At 39.8% G+C, this 15,047-nt stretch overlaps 1 protein-coding gene across 5 annotated transcripts in view; it reads right to left on the bottom strand.

Annotated features, from left to right (window-relative positions):
• The window catches only part of zgc:136858 (uncharacterized protein LOC678543 homolog), a 119,804-nt gene that overhangs the window by 51,302 nt on the left and 53,455 nt on the right, over positions 1–15,047 (bottom strand). For 4 of the 5 annotated variants that reach the window (XM_043709359.1, XM_043709360.1, XM_043709361.1 and 1 more), the window contains 5 exons: positions 12,833–12,944; positions 10,399–10,505; positions 8,849–8,975; positions 7,591–7,711; positions 5,851–5,936 (listed from right to left, as the gene is read on the bottom strand). In XM_043709359.1, the coding sequence (XP_043565294.1) occupies positions 5,851–5,936; positions 7,591–7,711; positions 8,849–8,975; positions 10,399–10,505; positions 12,833–12,944 (553 nt within the window). Of the gene's footprint in view, positions 1–5,850; positions 5,937–7,590; positions 7,712–8,848; positions 8,976–10,398; positions 10,506–12,832; positions 12,945–13,029; positions 13,098–15,047 lie in introns of those variants that run through there. The other variant, XM_043709362.1, reaches the window with a different exon arrangement.

The following is a 15,047-nucleotide window of genomic DNA, read 5'->3' as shown; positions in this document are numbered from 1 at the left end:
AGGTTTAATTGGAAGCACACTAGCTTTCGGAGCGACGCTCCTTCATCAGTGCCTTAGAATGGTGTCCTCCACTATCACCTGATGAAGGAGCGTCGCTCCGAAAGCTAGTGTGCTTCCAATTAAACCTGTTGGACTATAACCTGGTGTTGTGTGATTTTTAACTTTGTACACCCCAGTCCAACACCGGCATCTCCGAATCATGACTACTATAACTTGGTAGCTCCATTCTGATGTAATCCATGTTCGGTGAAAATTGAGTAATAGCAGCACCATTCAAACTAATGGGGCTGGAATCACGTTATAACCAATACATTTTATAAGTTCATGCTATAGAAACCTGAGCTACAAATCTTCTCAAAACGTGGTACCACTGTCCCCAATTTGTCAATCATGTTACAGTGAATTCACACTAATGAAACATGCGTTATAGCAGAATGACCTGTATTTGAATCTGTACTCTCAGTTACAACTTAACTCAAATATTGTGACACAGAAGTAGACTGTTTGACCCACACATCCATGACAGGAAAAAACCTATTCAGCCTAAACACCAGCTCTACATCCGTAGTTTTGTGGGTTATAGCACCTAAGCGTACATTTTTTAAAAATGAAATGGAAGTTCTTGCATCTATTTGTACATTTAACATTCTCACTTTCTAGAGGGTTAACACTCCCTTTACTTATTCTTTTCCTTTCTAATATACTTGAAGAAATTCATGTTATCTTGACAACAATGTCATGAATCTCCTCTGCATTCTCTCTCTAGTGCAATCACATCCTTCCCTTAATGCAGTGACCAGACCCACATGCAATAACATGGAGATAACTTTCAATTTCTTTTTTAAAAAACAGCCACAGCATAACCTTCCTGTTCTTAAATTCTATGCGTCAGCTAATGAAGTTTGGAGCCAACTTGCTACTTGCTCTTGGCTTTCATGTGGAATCTTGTCAAAAGTTTTATTATAATCCAAGTGGACAATGTCTAACACTGTGACCTCATTGACCTATATAAAAGCAAAATACTGCATTTGTAGGAGATAGAGTTACAAGGCATGGAAACAGACCCTTCGGTCCAACTTGATCATGCCGACCAGATGTCTGAAACTGATCTAGTCCCATTTGCCAGCATTTGGCCCTTCCTATTCATGTATACATGTTTAAATGTTGTAATTATACCAGCCTCCGCAACTTCTTCTGGCAGCTTGTTCCATACACGCACCACCCTCTGTGTGAAAAAGTTGCCCCTCAGGTCCATTTTAAAATTTTCCCCTCTTACCTTAAACCTATATCCTCTAGTTTTGAACTTATCGACCCTGGGAAAGAGACCTTGACAATTCATCCTATCCATGCCCCTCATGATTTTATAAACTTCCAAAAGGTCACCCCTCAGTCTCTGATGCTCCATGGAAAATAGACTCAGCCTCCACTATAGCTCAAACCCTCCAATCCTGGCAACATCCTTGGAAATCTTTTCTGAACACTTTCAAGTTTAACAACATCTTTCCTACAGCAGGGAGACTAGAATTGAGCACAATATTCCAAAAGTGGCCTCGCCAATATCCTGCACAGTCTCAATATGACATCCAAACTCCTATACTCAGTGCCTTGACCAATAAAGGGAAGCACACCAAACGCCTTCTTCATCACCCCGAAAAACCTGCAACTCTGCTTTCAAAGAACAATGAACCTGCACTCCTATGTCTCTTTGTTCAGCAACATTCCCCATTAAGTGTATACACCCTGCCCTGATTTGCTTTACCAAAATTCAACATCTCAAATTTATCAATATTAAATGCCATCAAGGTCCTGTCATACTCTGAGGTAACCTTCTGTCCTGTCCACTACACCTCCAATTTTGGTGTCATCTGCAAACTTACTAACTATATCTCCTATATTCAAATGCAATTTATTTATATAAATGTTGAAAAGCAGTGGACCCAGCACTGAACCTTGCAGCACACCACTAGTCACAGGCTTTTGTCCAAACAACCACCATCCACCAACACCCTCTGTCTCCTACCTTCAAGCCAATTTTGTACCCAAATAGCCAGCCTCCCTCTGGATGTTTCAAGTGATCTAACCTTGCTAACCAGTCTTCATGCAGAACCTCATTGAATGCCTTGCTGAAGTCCATGTACAGACAACGTCTACCACTTGTCTTTCATTAATCTTTTTTGTCACTTCTTCAAACTACTTAATCAAGTTAGTGAGATACGATTTCCCAGGCACAAAGCCATGCTGACTATCCCTAATCAGTCCTTGCCTTTCCAAATGCATGTAAATCATGTCCATCAGAATCTCCTCCAACAACCTACCCACCACTGACGTCAGGCTCACCAGTCTATAGTTCCCTGGCTTTTCCTTACTGCCTTTCTTAAATAACGGCACCACTTCAGTCTTCTAGCACCTCACCCATGACTATCGATGACACAAATATTTCAGCAAGAGGCCCAGCAATCTCTTCCCACACAGTTCTGGAGTACACCTGATCAGGTCCTGGGGATTTATCCACCTTTACATGTTTTAAGATGTCAAACATCACCTTTTCTGCAATATAGACACTTCAAAATATCACTTTATTTCCCCAAGTCCTTTAGCTTGCAAATACTTTTCCACAGTAAATACTGAAGCTAAGTACTCATTCAGAATCTCACCCATCTCCTTTAGTTCAACACACAGCCGGCCTTGTTGATCTTTAAGTGAACCTATTCTCTCCCTAGTTATCCTTTTGCCCTTAATGAATCTCTTCGGATTCTCCTTATCCATACTTGCCAAAACTATCTCATGTCTCCTTTCTCCCCCTGTTGATTTCCCTCGAGTATACTCCTACTTCCCTCGAGTATACTCCTGTAGGAATCCACTCAATCCCAGCTTGTCTGTACCTGACATAAGTCTTTTCTTGACCAGAGCCTCAATTTCTCCAGTCATCCAGCATTCCCTACATCTACCAGCCTTGCCCTTCACACTAACAGGAATATACTGTCTTTGAACTCTAATTATCTCATTTTTCAAGGCCTCCCGCTTTCCAGCCATCACTTTACCTGTGAGTAGCCTCTCTCAATCAACTTTTGAAAATTCCTACCTAATACCATCAAAATTGGCCTTACTCCAATTTATAACTTCAACTTTTAGATATGGACAACCTTTTCCAACTGTTTCAAAACTAATAGAATTGTGATCCAAAGTGCTCTCCCACAGATGCCTCAGTCACCCGCTGCCTTATTTCCCAAGAGAAGATCAAGTTTGGCACCTTCTCTGGTGGGTACATCCACATACTGAATAAGAAAAGTTTCTTGATCACACTTAACAAATTCCTCTCCATCCAAGCCCTTAACACTATGACAGTTCCAGTCTATGTTTGGAAAGTTAAATCCCTTACCATGACCACCAAGTTATTCTTACAGATATGAGATTTACTTACATAGTTGCTTCTCAATTTCCTGCTGACTATTGGGAGCTTATAGCAGAATTCCAATAATGTATTCATATCTTTCTTATCTCTCAGTTCCACCCATATAACTTTCCTGAATGATCTCCCAGGAATATTCTCCCTAAGTACAGATGTAATGTTATTCCTAACCAAAACCGCGACTCCCCCTCCTCACTATCTTTACCATAGCATCTATACCCTGGAATATTAAGCTCTGAATAAATACAAAAGAAGTGTTGGAAAAACCCGGCAAATCTGGCAAGATCTGTGAAGACAGAAACAGAGCTAGTGTTTTAAGTTCAAAAATTACCGTGGTTTGGAATCCTCACTGACCTTCCTCCTTGTGACCTCCTCAAAAATTCAATCAAATCAGTCAGACACAAGCTTCCATTTAAAAAAAAAATGGAAAAGCATAGCAGGTCAGGCAGCATCTGAGGAGCAGGAAAATCGACGTTTCCTGATGAATGGCTTTTGCCCGAAATATCGATTTTCCTGCTCCTCAGATGCTGCCTGACCTGCTGTGCTTTTCCAGCACCACTCTAATCTTGACTCTGATCTCCAGCATCTGCAGTCCTCACTTTTGCCTTAACAAAATGATGCTGACTGTTCTTTATAATCCCTGCATTTCTAAATGCAATTTATACTACTTTTCAGAACGGTTTCCAATAATCTGCCTGTCATCATAATTAGATTTAGCATCTGTCTATTCATTTCTCCCTTTTTAAAGCAACACACCTGTAGCTATAGATGACTGGAAAATAATGCTGAGAGTTTCTATTATTTCCTCTCATGATTGGGATATAGCTCATCTCAGCCTAGCGTGAAACCTCAGATACCTGCTCAGCTTCAATCCTGAATGCTTCCTATACACTGGCCTAAAAAAAAGTTACATTGAATGTATTTTAAGAGCATTGCAATCTCCTGCACTGATATTATCCGGTTATCCTTATTTTTACTGCTCTATTGGTTATGAACTGCTCAGGAATTTGTCAACAATTTGCTCTTTATGTTGAGCTGCACAGATCATTTATAAATGCGCCATCACTAATAAGTTATGGAGGATTAAAAATGTAAAACTTTCAGCTTCTGAAAATGGTACCAGTGTTTCTTTAGTGTAAAGGAAAAGGATTGAGGATACCACAAGCTTTTAGTCAGTGCCGAGTAAATCACACAACATTCCTTGTCTTTTTTGCTGATTTTGCTATAAAGGGCAGAAACTTGGGGCTGGATTTTTGGACCCTTTGCTGGACATTTTTCAGTAGGGGAGAGAGTAGTAAAATATGTAAGGTGGCTAGCCAATCCCAAGACTGACCCCGATAATACACTAGGTGGACAGATGTGACAATTGGCAGCCTGATGGAGTTATGCCCTGGAGCAAACCCTCTGAGAGTATCTCCTCTAATCCCTCTCCGCCCTTAAACTTGAAGACTCTGCTTTCCCTGGAAACCCACCCCCTTCTCAGCCCCCATAGAATTCAGCCCTTGGTGATGGCTCTGAGTGGGACTGGCTTTTTGAAAACAGTATCCACTTCATTGTGTACCCTCCTATCATAGTTCCTGTTCCAATGTTGATGGAGATCAAGTATCATGGAAAAGGTGTAGTAGCTTCCCTTATCAAGTGGACCTAGACTTATATCCAATCTATAAATGGAGGGATGAAATTCTCCCTCTGCTCGTTTCAATGAAACATGGATGGAATCCAATTCTGAATTGAGTTTCAATGACAGGGATTTATTTTCTGTGGAGCTAATTTTGAAGTAGCTTCTTAATTCCCAGCAAAAGATAAAGTACTTTGAGGGGATATGATTCGAAGCTAGCAACACTGACATGGGGCTGGTACAGCCGAACCAGGCAAATTGATCATTTAGGGAAATAATTAGACAATTAAGTGATACAAGTTGATAAATTTGAACTTACTGACAAAAGATTAAACAGTTTGAGTCACTCATATAACCCCAGAGTCTCTATAACATTTATTTCACCAAACCTAAAACTTTATTCAGTCTAACACAAAGAGGTACCAGCCCAAGCTCTGATTTGGTTACTCAGGAATCGTGAACATTAGACAATAGATATCTATCCTTAAAACTTCCAATAAAGTAAACCCTTTACTTCTACCATTGCTGCTGAAGCTAAAAATACATCCAGTATGCTGACACTAGTAAATCCATAAGGTATTTTTCATTTGAACTTTAACTATTGTGAGTTTCTAACATCACCCATGATCCTGCCAGGTGACTACCTAACAGGAATGACCATAAAAGCTCACCTAAGGGTTGAACTTAACTTTGCAAATCTTCAATTTGCACATCTGGATCCACTTAATTCTTGTGCGCTCGTGTTTTTTGTTCATTTGAATTAAATTTAAATCCTGTATAAGAACACTTGTGAAAGAAAATTGATTCAAAATATGAAGGATACTTGCAGTTAAGGAAAGTCCTTTGGTGAGCTCGTGAATTCTGGTTAGAATGAAGGGAGTAACTTCCTTGCTCTGAATACCTTTATTCCTAATGGTGGAGAATCAAAAAAAAAGCTCACTGTCACAATCAGTAAATCCAAGATCAGAAATGTCCAAACTGTTTGTTTTCCTGGTCACAACAGGGATCACATGTAAATATGTTAACATATTTCTCAAAGTCAAGATTAGAATGGTGCTGGAAAAGCACAGCAGGTCAGGCAGCATCCTTTTGCCCGAAACATCGATTTTCCTGCTCCTCGGATGCTGCCTGACCTGCTGTGCTTTTCCAGCACCACTCTAATCTTGACTCTAATCTCCAGCATCTGCAGGACCCACCTCCACCCATACTTCTCAAGGAGCTGAGGTGGAGAGATATTGGGGTTCTGATATAAGAATTATTCACTAATGAGTCAACAATGAGAAAAGGAATATTTTCTAAACCTGCAAACTGACAGAATTAAAAAAGAACGAGCAAATGAATAAGAAATATGAATATATTTAACACGTAGCTGCCTGGGATTTGAGGATCAGAAGCCTTTTCTGGGGACCATGGGAATGAGAATTTATGTATTTACAATCAGCACACAGTAAGAAATTAAAACAGCCTCAGCCAGTGTGCACTCTTTCCTTGTCAAGTAGAAATAGTTGCGCTCACTTGAAATTTGGTATTCTTGCAATGGTCTTGATGAAAAACCTGAGCAACATGTCTCTCTTTCAGTAATATGGTAATTACACCCAGGTGAATTGTGTAACATGAGCTCTTCAAAGACGAAGATGTTACAAATAAAATGTGCTTGATGAAACAAAACAGATTAGGAAAGCAGTCTCCAATAGATAGATGTAGCTTGGAAATTACCGGACCTATTGAATACTTCAACAGGATCGCTTTGTGTTAATTCCCTCAACTAGAGGCTTTCCATAATGCTGAATATGAAACTGGTCTTGTTAATTTTATTGCTCATGATGGAAGATGCTAACAGAGAAATTCAGCCTGAGTTTTGTTAAGAATAGATGGTCAAAACCGAAACAAGTAAACCACAATCTCCCAGACAGATGTTTAATCATGATACCGAACAGTAATGGCACCCAAGCATTTCTGCACTTGGATTATTGATTAACCAGACCAAAACAAACAAAGTTTTGTTTCTATTTGTTCATGGGATGTGGCATTGCTGGCTAGGTCAGGCATTAGTGCCAATCCCCAATTGCCCAGAGGGCAGTTAAAAGTCAACCACGTTTCTGTATGTCTGGAGTCACACATAAGTCTGACTCTGTAAGGATGTCAGATTTCCTCCATAAAGGATACTAGCAGACCAGTTGGGTTTTACAACAAGCAACAGTGGTGACATGATTATCATTAGAGAGCTTTTACTGAATTCAAATTTCACCATCTGCTATGGTGGGATTCAAACCCTCCTCCTCAACATCAGCCTGGGTTTCTGGGATACTGGTCAAGTGACATTATTACTACGCCATCACCTCTCAGTGGAGAAAAATAAAACTTAGCAGACAAACTTCCTAATTATTTGCTGTAAATGTATAATGTAAATGACAAATAGAAGGAGCACTCCTTACTCCTGTTTTCTGGTGTTTCCATGGTGCTTTTTAAACAGCTTAAATGGGAGGAATCCTTGTGCGATTCACCCTCAAAATAACACCATTCATTAGAGTCATTACTGACATGTTATTCTTGTGCTTCATACCTGGCTTCTACCACAGCCTGCTGGATTGCATCGTCAATAACCAGGCTTGATGCTGCCTGCTCCTCTGGAATAGGGACAGCGATTAGCACACCACTGTCATGTCCAAATCTACGGGCAGAAGCTATTAAAATTAAACAACAAATACTTACACTTTATTATCTAGTCACTTTTAGCCACCCCAACCCCATGGCAGTAAAGCTCTGATGGCTCTTGAAATTCAGTAAAGACCCTCCGGAGAGCATCCCGCCCATATCCACCCCACTACCTTATCCTTGTAACCCCACATTACCCATGGCTAGCCCACCTAATTTGCATATTCCAGAACACTATGGGCAATTTAGCATGGCCAATTTGCCTAACCTGCACATCTTTGGACTGTGGTAGGAAACCGGAGCACTTGTCAGAAACCCATGCAGACATGGGGAGAATGTGCAAATTCCACACAGTCACCCGAGGGTGGAATCAAACAAGGGTACCTGGTGCTGCAAGGCAGCAGTGCTAACCACTGAGCCACCGTGCCGCAGATGTGCAGGTTAGGCGGACTGGCTATGTTATATTTCCTATTATGTCCAGGCATGTGCAGGTGAGGTGAATTAGCTTTGGGAAATGCCGGGTTTATTGGGATAGCATAGTAGGGTTAGTCTGGGTGGGATGCTCTTCAGAGGGACAGTGTGACTCAATGGGTCAAATGGCTTACTTCCACACTGTAGGGATTCTATGAATTGCTTGATTTTACTAACTCATCATCAGAAAGTATCAATGGATAAACTAAATTTACAGGAATTTTCACACAAATCTAAGTTCAGCTCAAGCTAAAATGGTGCATGAGTATGATCATTCCCCATACTATGCACAGGTGGTTAACTTATACTTTATTCTACCTGGGTCTAGCTAAGGCCTAGTCATCCTGCTTCCTACTAAACCATTTCCAATCACTTTAACACTGATGATTTCTTAAAACAACTTAGCCTAAAGTCAGACATTGCTCCAACAGTGGACAGCAGAAGCAAATAAAAGATAAATTTTCCTTTAATATAGTTCATTGTGAGATTTGCACATACTTCAGAGATTAAACAACACTGATCTAGAACAATAATTTGAAACTGGTGTAATCACTGCCACAATGATATGGTGTTTCTTGACCTCCCCAATGCATATCTCTGAAACCAGAGGATGCAGTGCAGATTTTCAAGCATTATTTACAAGGTGCCATTTATAATACGGTAATCTCAGGAAAAACAAAGCAGTTAGAACCAACCAATAAGCTGAGCTGCTTCCTCTTCATCAGTGACATTCCAAGGAGACTGAAAACCACTCTTTGGAATAAAGAATGCTGGGAAGTCACGTGTCTTTCCAAACGTGGCCACACAAACCCCATGGGTCTCCTACACCAACCAAAAGAATGTTCACAGTTTATATCGAATAATAAAACACTGCTGAGATTTAATTTTCATCTTGTATCACTTATAGATCCATTTCAAATAGGATGGGCAGCATCCAATGCTGTTCTTATATTCGTACCAGGAGGTAAAGGAAGAGGTGAAAATGTGGATCAGAGGAATATTGATAAGGGGAAAAGAATGTGATAAAGGGAGAAAGGAATTGGAATAAAGCAAGAGGGTCAAAAGAGAACCAAGTTGCCACTTGCGGCCTATCCACATGGTTTTAAAGGCAAGTTATTTGAGGAGGGAGTCACTGACCTTACAGCTCATGACACTTCAGACACGTCAGCAATGTGTTTAGGGGGCTCTAACATATTTGGACAAGGCAGCTTGGAACAAATGAGGAATTGGTCCATTCATATTTCTATTTTGCATCAATGTTGGTGTGCTGGTACCATATAGCTTACTGAAAATACTACTTCAATATGTGCTGAACCTTGCTTTGTGTTCAATGTGATCAGATCAAAAGCCAGTAGTACGCTGCTGGCCAATTAGTGTTGAATATGCAATACATAGAACATAGAACATAGAACATAGAACAATACAGCACAGAACAGGCCCTTTGGCCCACGATGTTGTGCCGAACTTCTAACCTAGATTAAGTACCCATCCATGTACCTATCCAAATGCCGCTTAAAGGTCGCCAATGATTCCGACTCCACCACTCCCACGGGCAGCGCATTCCATGCCCCCACCACTCTCTGGGTAAAGAACCCACCCCTGACATCTCCCCTATACCTTCCACCCTTCACCTTAAATTTATGTCCCCTTGTAACACTCTGTTGTACCTGGGGAAAAAGTTTCTGACTGTCTACTCTATCTATTCCTCTGATCATCTTATAAACCTCTATCAAGTCACCCCTCATCCTTCGCCGTTCCAACGAGAAAAGACCGAGAACTCTCAACCTATCCTCGTACGACTTCCTCTCCATTCCAGGCAACATCCTGGTAAATCTTCTCTGCACCCTCTCCAAAGCTTCCACATCTTTCCTATAGTGAGATGTGTTCATACAGTTCATCATTGTTTTGTTTCTAAACTATTTCCAGCATTATGTACTCCAAATCCAGTCCAAATTAAAGGCTTTTGTCTTTAGCAGATCCAACAACATGCTCCAACCCATACACTAGTGTAACATTTAGTTTCCAATTCCAGCGTTGATGGAGGCTGCTATGAAACTCTAATGTAGTGTCAATATGTGTTAAATCATTTGTTGTTTTCAATGTGGATTCATACTTTCTCTAAACAAATATGAGATAAATTGAAACTTATTTTACAAAGGATGAAAAAGCAGATTAATCAACCAGACTAAGACAGCTATGACAGGATAATATTTCTGTATAATTGACAACCAATGAGCCACGATACCAAATATTCCAATGTTCGCCCAATATCCAGGATGGATTTGACTCCTGCTGAAACCACTGTAACAGGAGTGCGACCCAGTTCAGTCAGATCTGTGCTTACGTCCATTGCTGTAAAAGTTAAAAATAAATCTGTCACACTAACCGCATTTACTCTAATAGTCTTGTTGCACATCTCATGGAACAATTTCTAATAATATGTACTAATCTTAAAAATATTTAACATACAATAACTGGTTCTTCACATACGAGTGCTGCCTAAATGGTTGGTAAAAATATGCAGGTGTTTTAAACCAGAACTTCAGTATCATTTCTCAAAGTGGATTGTATCTTGAGTGGTCAATTAGAGTATATTGCTCAGTTCCTATCAACTTAATTCTACATCACATTGTTACACAAAACTACTATAGAACAAAATTTGTCTCAATCAGTTCATGTTGGCGCTTATTCTCGAAATAAGAATGGCACAATCCCATTTCTCAAATCTATTTCCATATCCAAGATTCTCTTTTCCTTCCACTGTACTGTATCTGGATTGAGATTCTCTGTAATGTTTCGTTCTTCCAAATTGAGAGGATCCATACCAAAAACACCTTTTCTTAGAATGAGGTATCCATACGGAAACACTCTCTCCTAGATAGACTGCGTCTCTAAATTCTAGTCTCTAGTGTAAATAAATAATCTGAAAATAAACTTAAGGCATAGCAGGATAGCTCAGTTTCATGGAATGCCAATGTTGTGCCATGTTGACACTTAACATGGCCAAGACAATCTCAGGAGTGGGAAGGGTTTCCTGGCAGAAATACTTAAGCCCAAGGTTTTAGAACTGGAGTTACTGTGGTGCATTTGTGAAGCTGAGAACTACATAGATGGCACATTTAACAAAATGGCCTCACACCATTCTATGACCAGGCAGGCAAAGAGGGAATTGACAAACCATCTAGGAAGCTCAGGCATGTACCTTGAGTATCTCTCTCTTGATTGATTTTCTATTGATTTTCTATTTGGGCATTGTTAAGGTTTGGTTCGTAAGAGAATGCAGCTGGGGCCAGAGGGCATTCAGATAGAACAAAAACAAAGCAGGAGATGTAGAAAAGCTGTTCACGAAAGTGGAAAGCAGCAGAAACTATCCCTAGAATGAACCTCGGTCAAATTATAGAAGAGTGTTAAAAGGCATGTATCTGAATGCATGGTGTATTTGCAACATGGTAGATGAATTGATAGTGCTGCAGGGTGAGCAACACTGGAAAATTAATATTAAAAGGACATTCAGCATTTAGGAAGGATAGGCAGTAAAGACAAGGTGGTGGGTAGGGCTGACTTTAAAGGATGGGAGCAATGTGTTTGTATAAGATCTCTGATCAGAGAGAATATTTTTGGATACAGCTAAAAATCAGCAAAGGCAGCAAGAATTCATTAGTGTGGTGTAAATAAAACTCTGAACAGGCTGTTGTTGTAGACCATACTGTAAACCTGGAAACGAGAGGTGCACGTAACAACAGGAATGCAGATATCATGGGTGACTTCAATCTACATAAAATCTAAATCTAGTTAACAACTATGTTAGAATTAGAATTCCTGCAGTGTGGAAACAGGCCCTTCGGCCCAACAAGTCACACCGATCCTCCAAAGAGTAACCCACCCAAACCTATTCCCCTATCCTATATTTGCCCCTGACTAATGTAACTAACCTACACATCCCTATGGGCAACTTAGCATGGTCAATTGACCTGACCTGCACATCTTTGGATTGTGGGAGGAAACCAGAGCACCCGGAGGAAACCCACACAGACACAGGGAGAGTGTGCAAACTCCACACAAGCTGGAATTAAACTCGGAACCCTGGGGCTGTGAGGCAGCAGTGCTAACCACTGAGCCAAAGTGCTGCCCACGTTGGAGAAGGAGAATTCGTGGAATATGTTTAATATAATTTTCTGGAGCAATATATTAGGCAATTAGAGCCCAGGCTATTTTAGATTTAATCTTATGCAAAGAGGAAGGGTTAATGAGTGATCTTGTTCCATAGTCTGATAAAATTTCCATTAAGTTTGAAAAAGATGTAGATCAAACTGAAACTAAGATCCTAAATTCAAACAAAGGCAATAATCGTGGTACAAGGAAGAATGTGGTTTGGAAAATTACATGAAAAGATTTGATGATATTTGGCATGGCTATTATTTAAAGAATTAATTCTTGCTGTATTCCTTTAAGACAAAAATACTCTACAGGTAAAGCAAGAGAGCTACGGCTAACAAGGGAAGTTAAACATATTACTAGATCAAAAGAGGCAACTTAGAAAGCTGTCAGAAAAACAACATAAGCCTAAGGATTGGGAGAATTTTAGAATTCAGCAAAAGGACCAAGAAATGGTATTTTGATATTATGATCATGCTGAGTATGACTTTAGGATATTTGAAGCAGATCTACAAATTTCTTACAGTTTTGGCCATCATGATGCACTCCTCCAATCCCGCCAGTCACAAACAATGGAATTCCAACTCTGTGTGCTACCATCATAGTAGCTGAAACTGTGGTACCACCAGATAGGCCCTGATAGAAAACAAACAAAATCAACATTACTGTGCCTAAACACGTTGTTACGTTTCTCAAAGCACATAAATAAGACACAAGATACCTTACTGGAGCAAAGCTTCAATATTGGCATCACAGCACCTAACATTCTGGAATGTACGCTTAAATTAATCTTTTACTCATGCCTGAAACAAAAGCAAACTTGAATCAATTAATTATTGGCAGGATGTGCTGACCATGCCAAACTATCTTCGAATCATCTTTCATCAGGTTATTAAAAAGGTTTATCATTATCAATATTGAGATCACTGATCCTAGTTACAAGGTGAAGCAGTAGTTCTGGAGGTCCACTCAGTTCCAACTGACTTCACAAAATAGGAGCAGTGTTCATAACAAGTTTCCAGAATAATTAACAGAATCCTTTTCAAAAAATTCTTTCATTGGATGTGGGTATCACCGGCCACATGTATCACTCATTCCTGACTGTATTATGTATCAATCGTATTGCTGTGGGTCTGGAGTCACTTGCATGCCGGACCAGGTAACGGTGGTAGTTTCTTCCCAAAAGGACATTCGTGAACCAGATGGGTTTTGGAACAAATCAACAACAGCAAGACTGGGGTAAAAGAATCTAAGTCAAAGCAAATCAAAGCCAAAGTTTGCCAGCAGGAATATTTCACCAGGAAATGAAGGGAGTTAGAGCTGCAGATTAACTGCTAATGCGGAACAATGTTCACATTGACAAATGGACAATAACTGGTCTAGAATTTAGACATCTTCAAAACAAAATGAGAAAATGAATGTTCAAGTATGGTGGAGAAAGATCTGTTAGTATTTTTAACAAATCATTTCCATATTTAGGTGGGCAGAGTATGTTTTGTCCAAGATGCTTCAGCCACCAGACCAGTACACAGGAAAAGGACTGAATAAATGTGAAGTTTATAAGACTGCAAAAAAATCACAGTTTACAAACAGTGAAGGGAAAAATCAGGAATGAGTTGAAGAACTGATGACTCAAAATAGTACAATTAATAAATATGACCAATTTTTGTTCAAAATTCTTTTTTGCTGGATTAATCTTAAAAATTGTGGTCACATACTTATGGCAGTAAAGGTAAATCAACAAAACAGAGCGATACTCAAGACAAAAGTGTTTCTGAAAGTGACAAGTAGCAGATGCAGCGGAAAATTATGGAAACTAACAAAAAAACAGCCAATACCCTGAATGATATCTCCGAGGTATGGCATTGTGCTGTGTGTTGTTTTATTTCAATCCACATTTATTGTACTAGGTCATCACAGAAAGCTAATGTTAAAAGTAGAGACCAAACTGAGCAATTACAAAACTTAACCGATCAGCGGTCAGGGATGAAGTACAGGGAATGAAACATTTAAAGCTTTAAGGGCTAATAAACGTGAAAAAAACACATGAATAACTGTATTCTTAAATTCCCATTATCAGGTGAAGAAAGTGGACGTTTAATTGACATTTCATGTACTAATCTTGCTGATGGGTATTGTACGTATCTACCAGAAACTACCAGACACCCACGATGATTTAAACATTTACTGCTTGTGGCTAATTGGTGGTGGTGAGCTACCTTAGAATCATAGAAACAGCATGGAAACCGGCCCTTCAGTTCAAACCACCCATGCCAACCAGATATCCTAAATTAATCTAAATTAGTCCCATTTGCCAGCATTTGGCCCATATCTCTCTAAAACTTTCTTATACATATACCCATCAGATGCATTTTAAATGTTGTAATTGTACAAACCTCCACCACTTCCTCTGGCAGCTCATTCCATACACATATCACACCCTGCATGCAACACTTTTCCTTTTATATCTTTCTCCATCACCCGTTTTATCTCTTTTCCCCCCTTCACCCTAAACCTATGAACTGGACTCGCCCACCCCAGGGACAAGATCTTGCCTATTTACCCTCTTCATGCCCCTCATGATTTTATAAACTTTTATAAGGTCATCCCTCAGCCTCCAATGTTCCAAGGAAAAATGCCTCAGTCTATTCATGATTTGGAGATGCTGGTGTAGGACTGGGGTGTACAAAGTTAAAAATCACACAACACCAGGTTATAGTCCAACAGGTTTAATTGGAA

This window comes from Chiloscyllium plagiosum, chromosome 19 (genome assembly GCF_004010195.1).
Source record: "Chiloscyllium plagiosum isolate BGI_BamShark_2017 chromosome 19, ASM401019v2, whole genome shotgun sequence".
In the NCBI taxonomy this organism is placed as follows: Eukaryota; Metazoa; Chordata; class Chondrichthyes; order Orectolobiformes; family Hemiscylliidae; genus Chiloscyllium; species Chiloscyllium plagiosum.
This window is presented reverse-complemented; position numbering and strand designations above follow the sequence as displayed.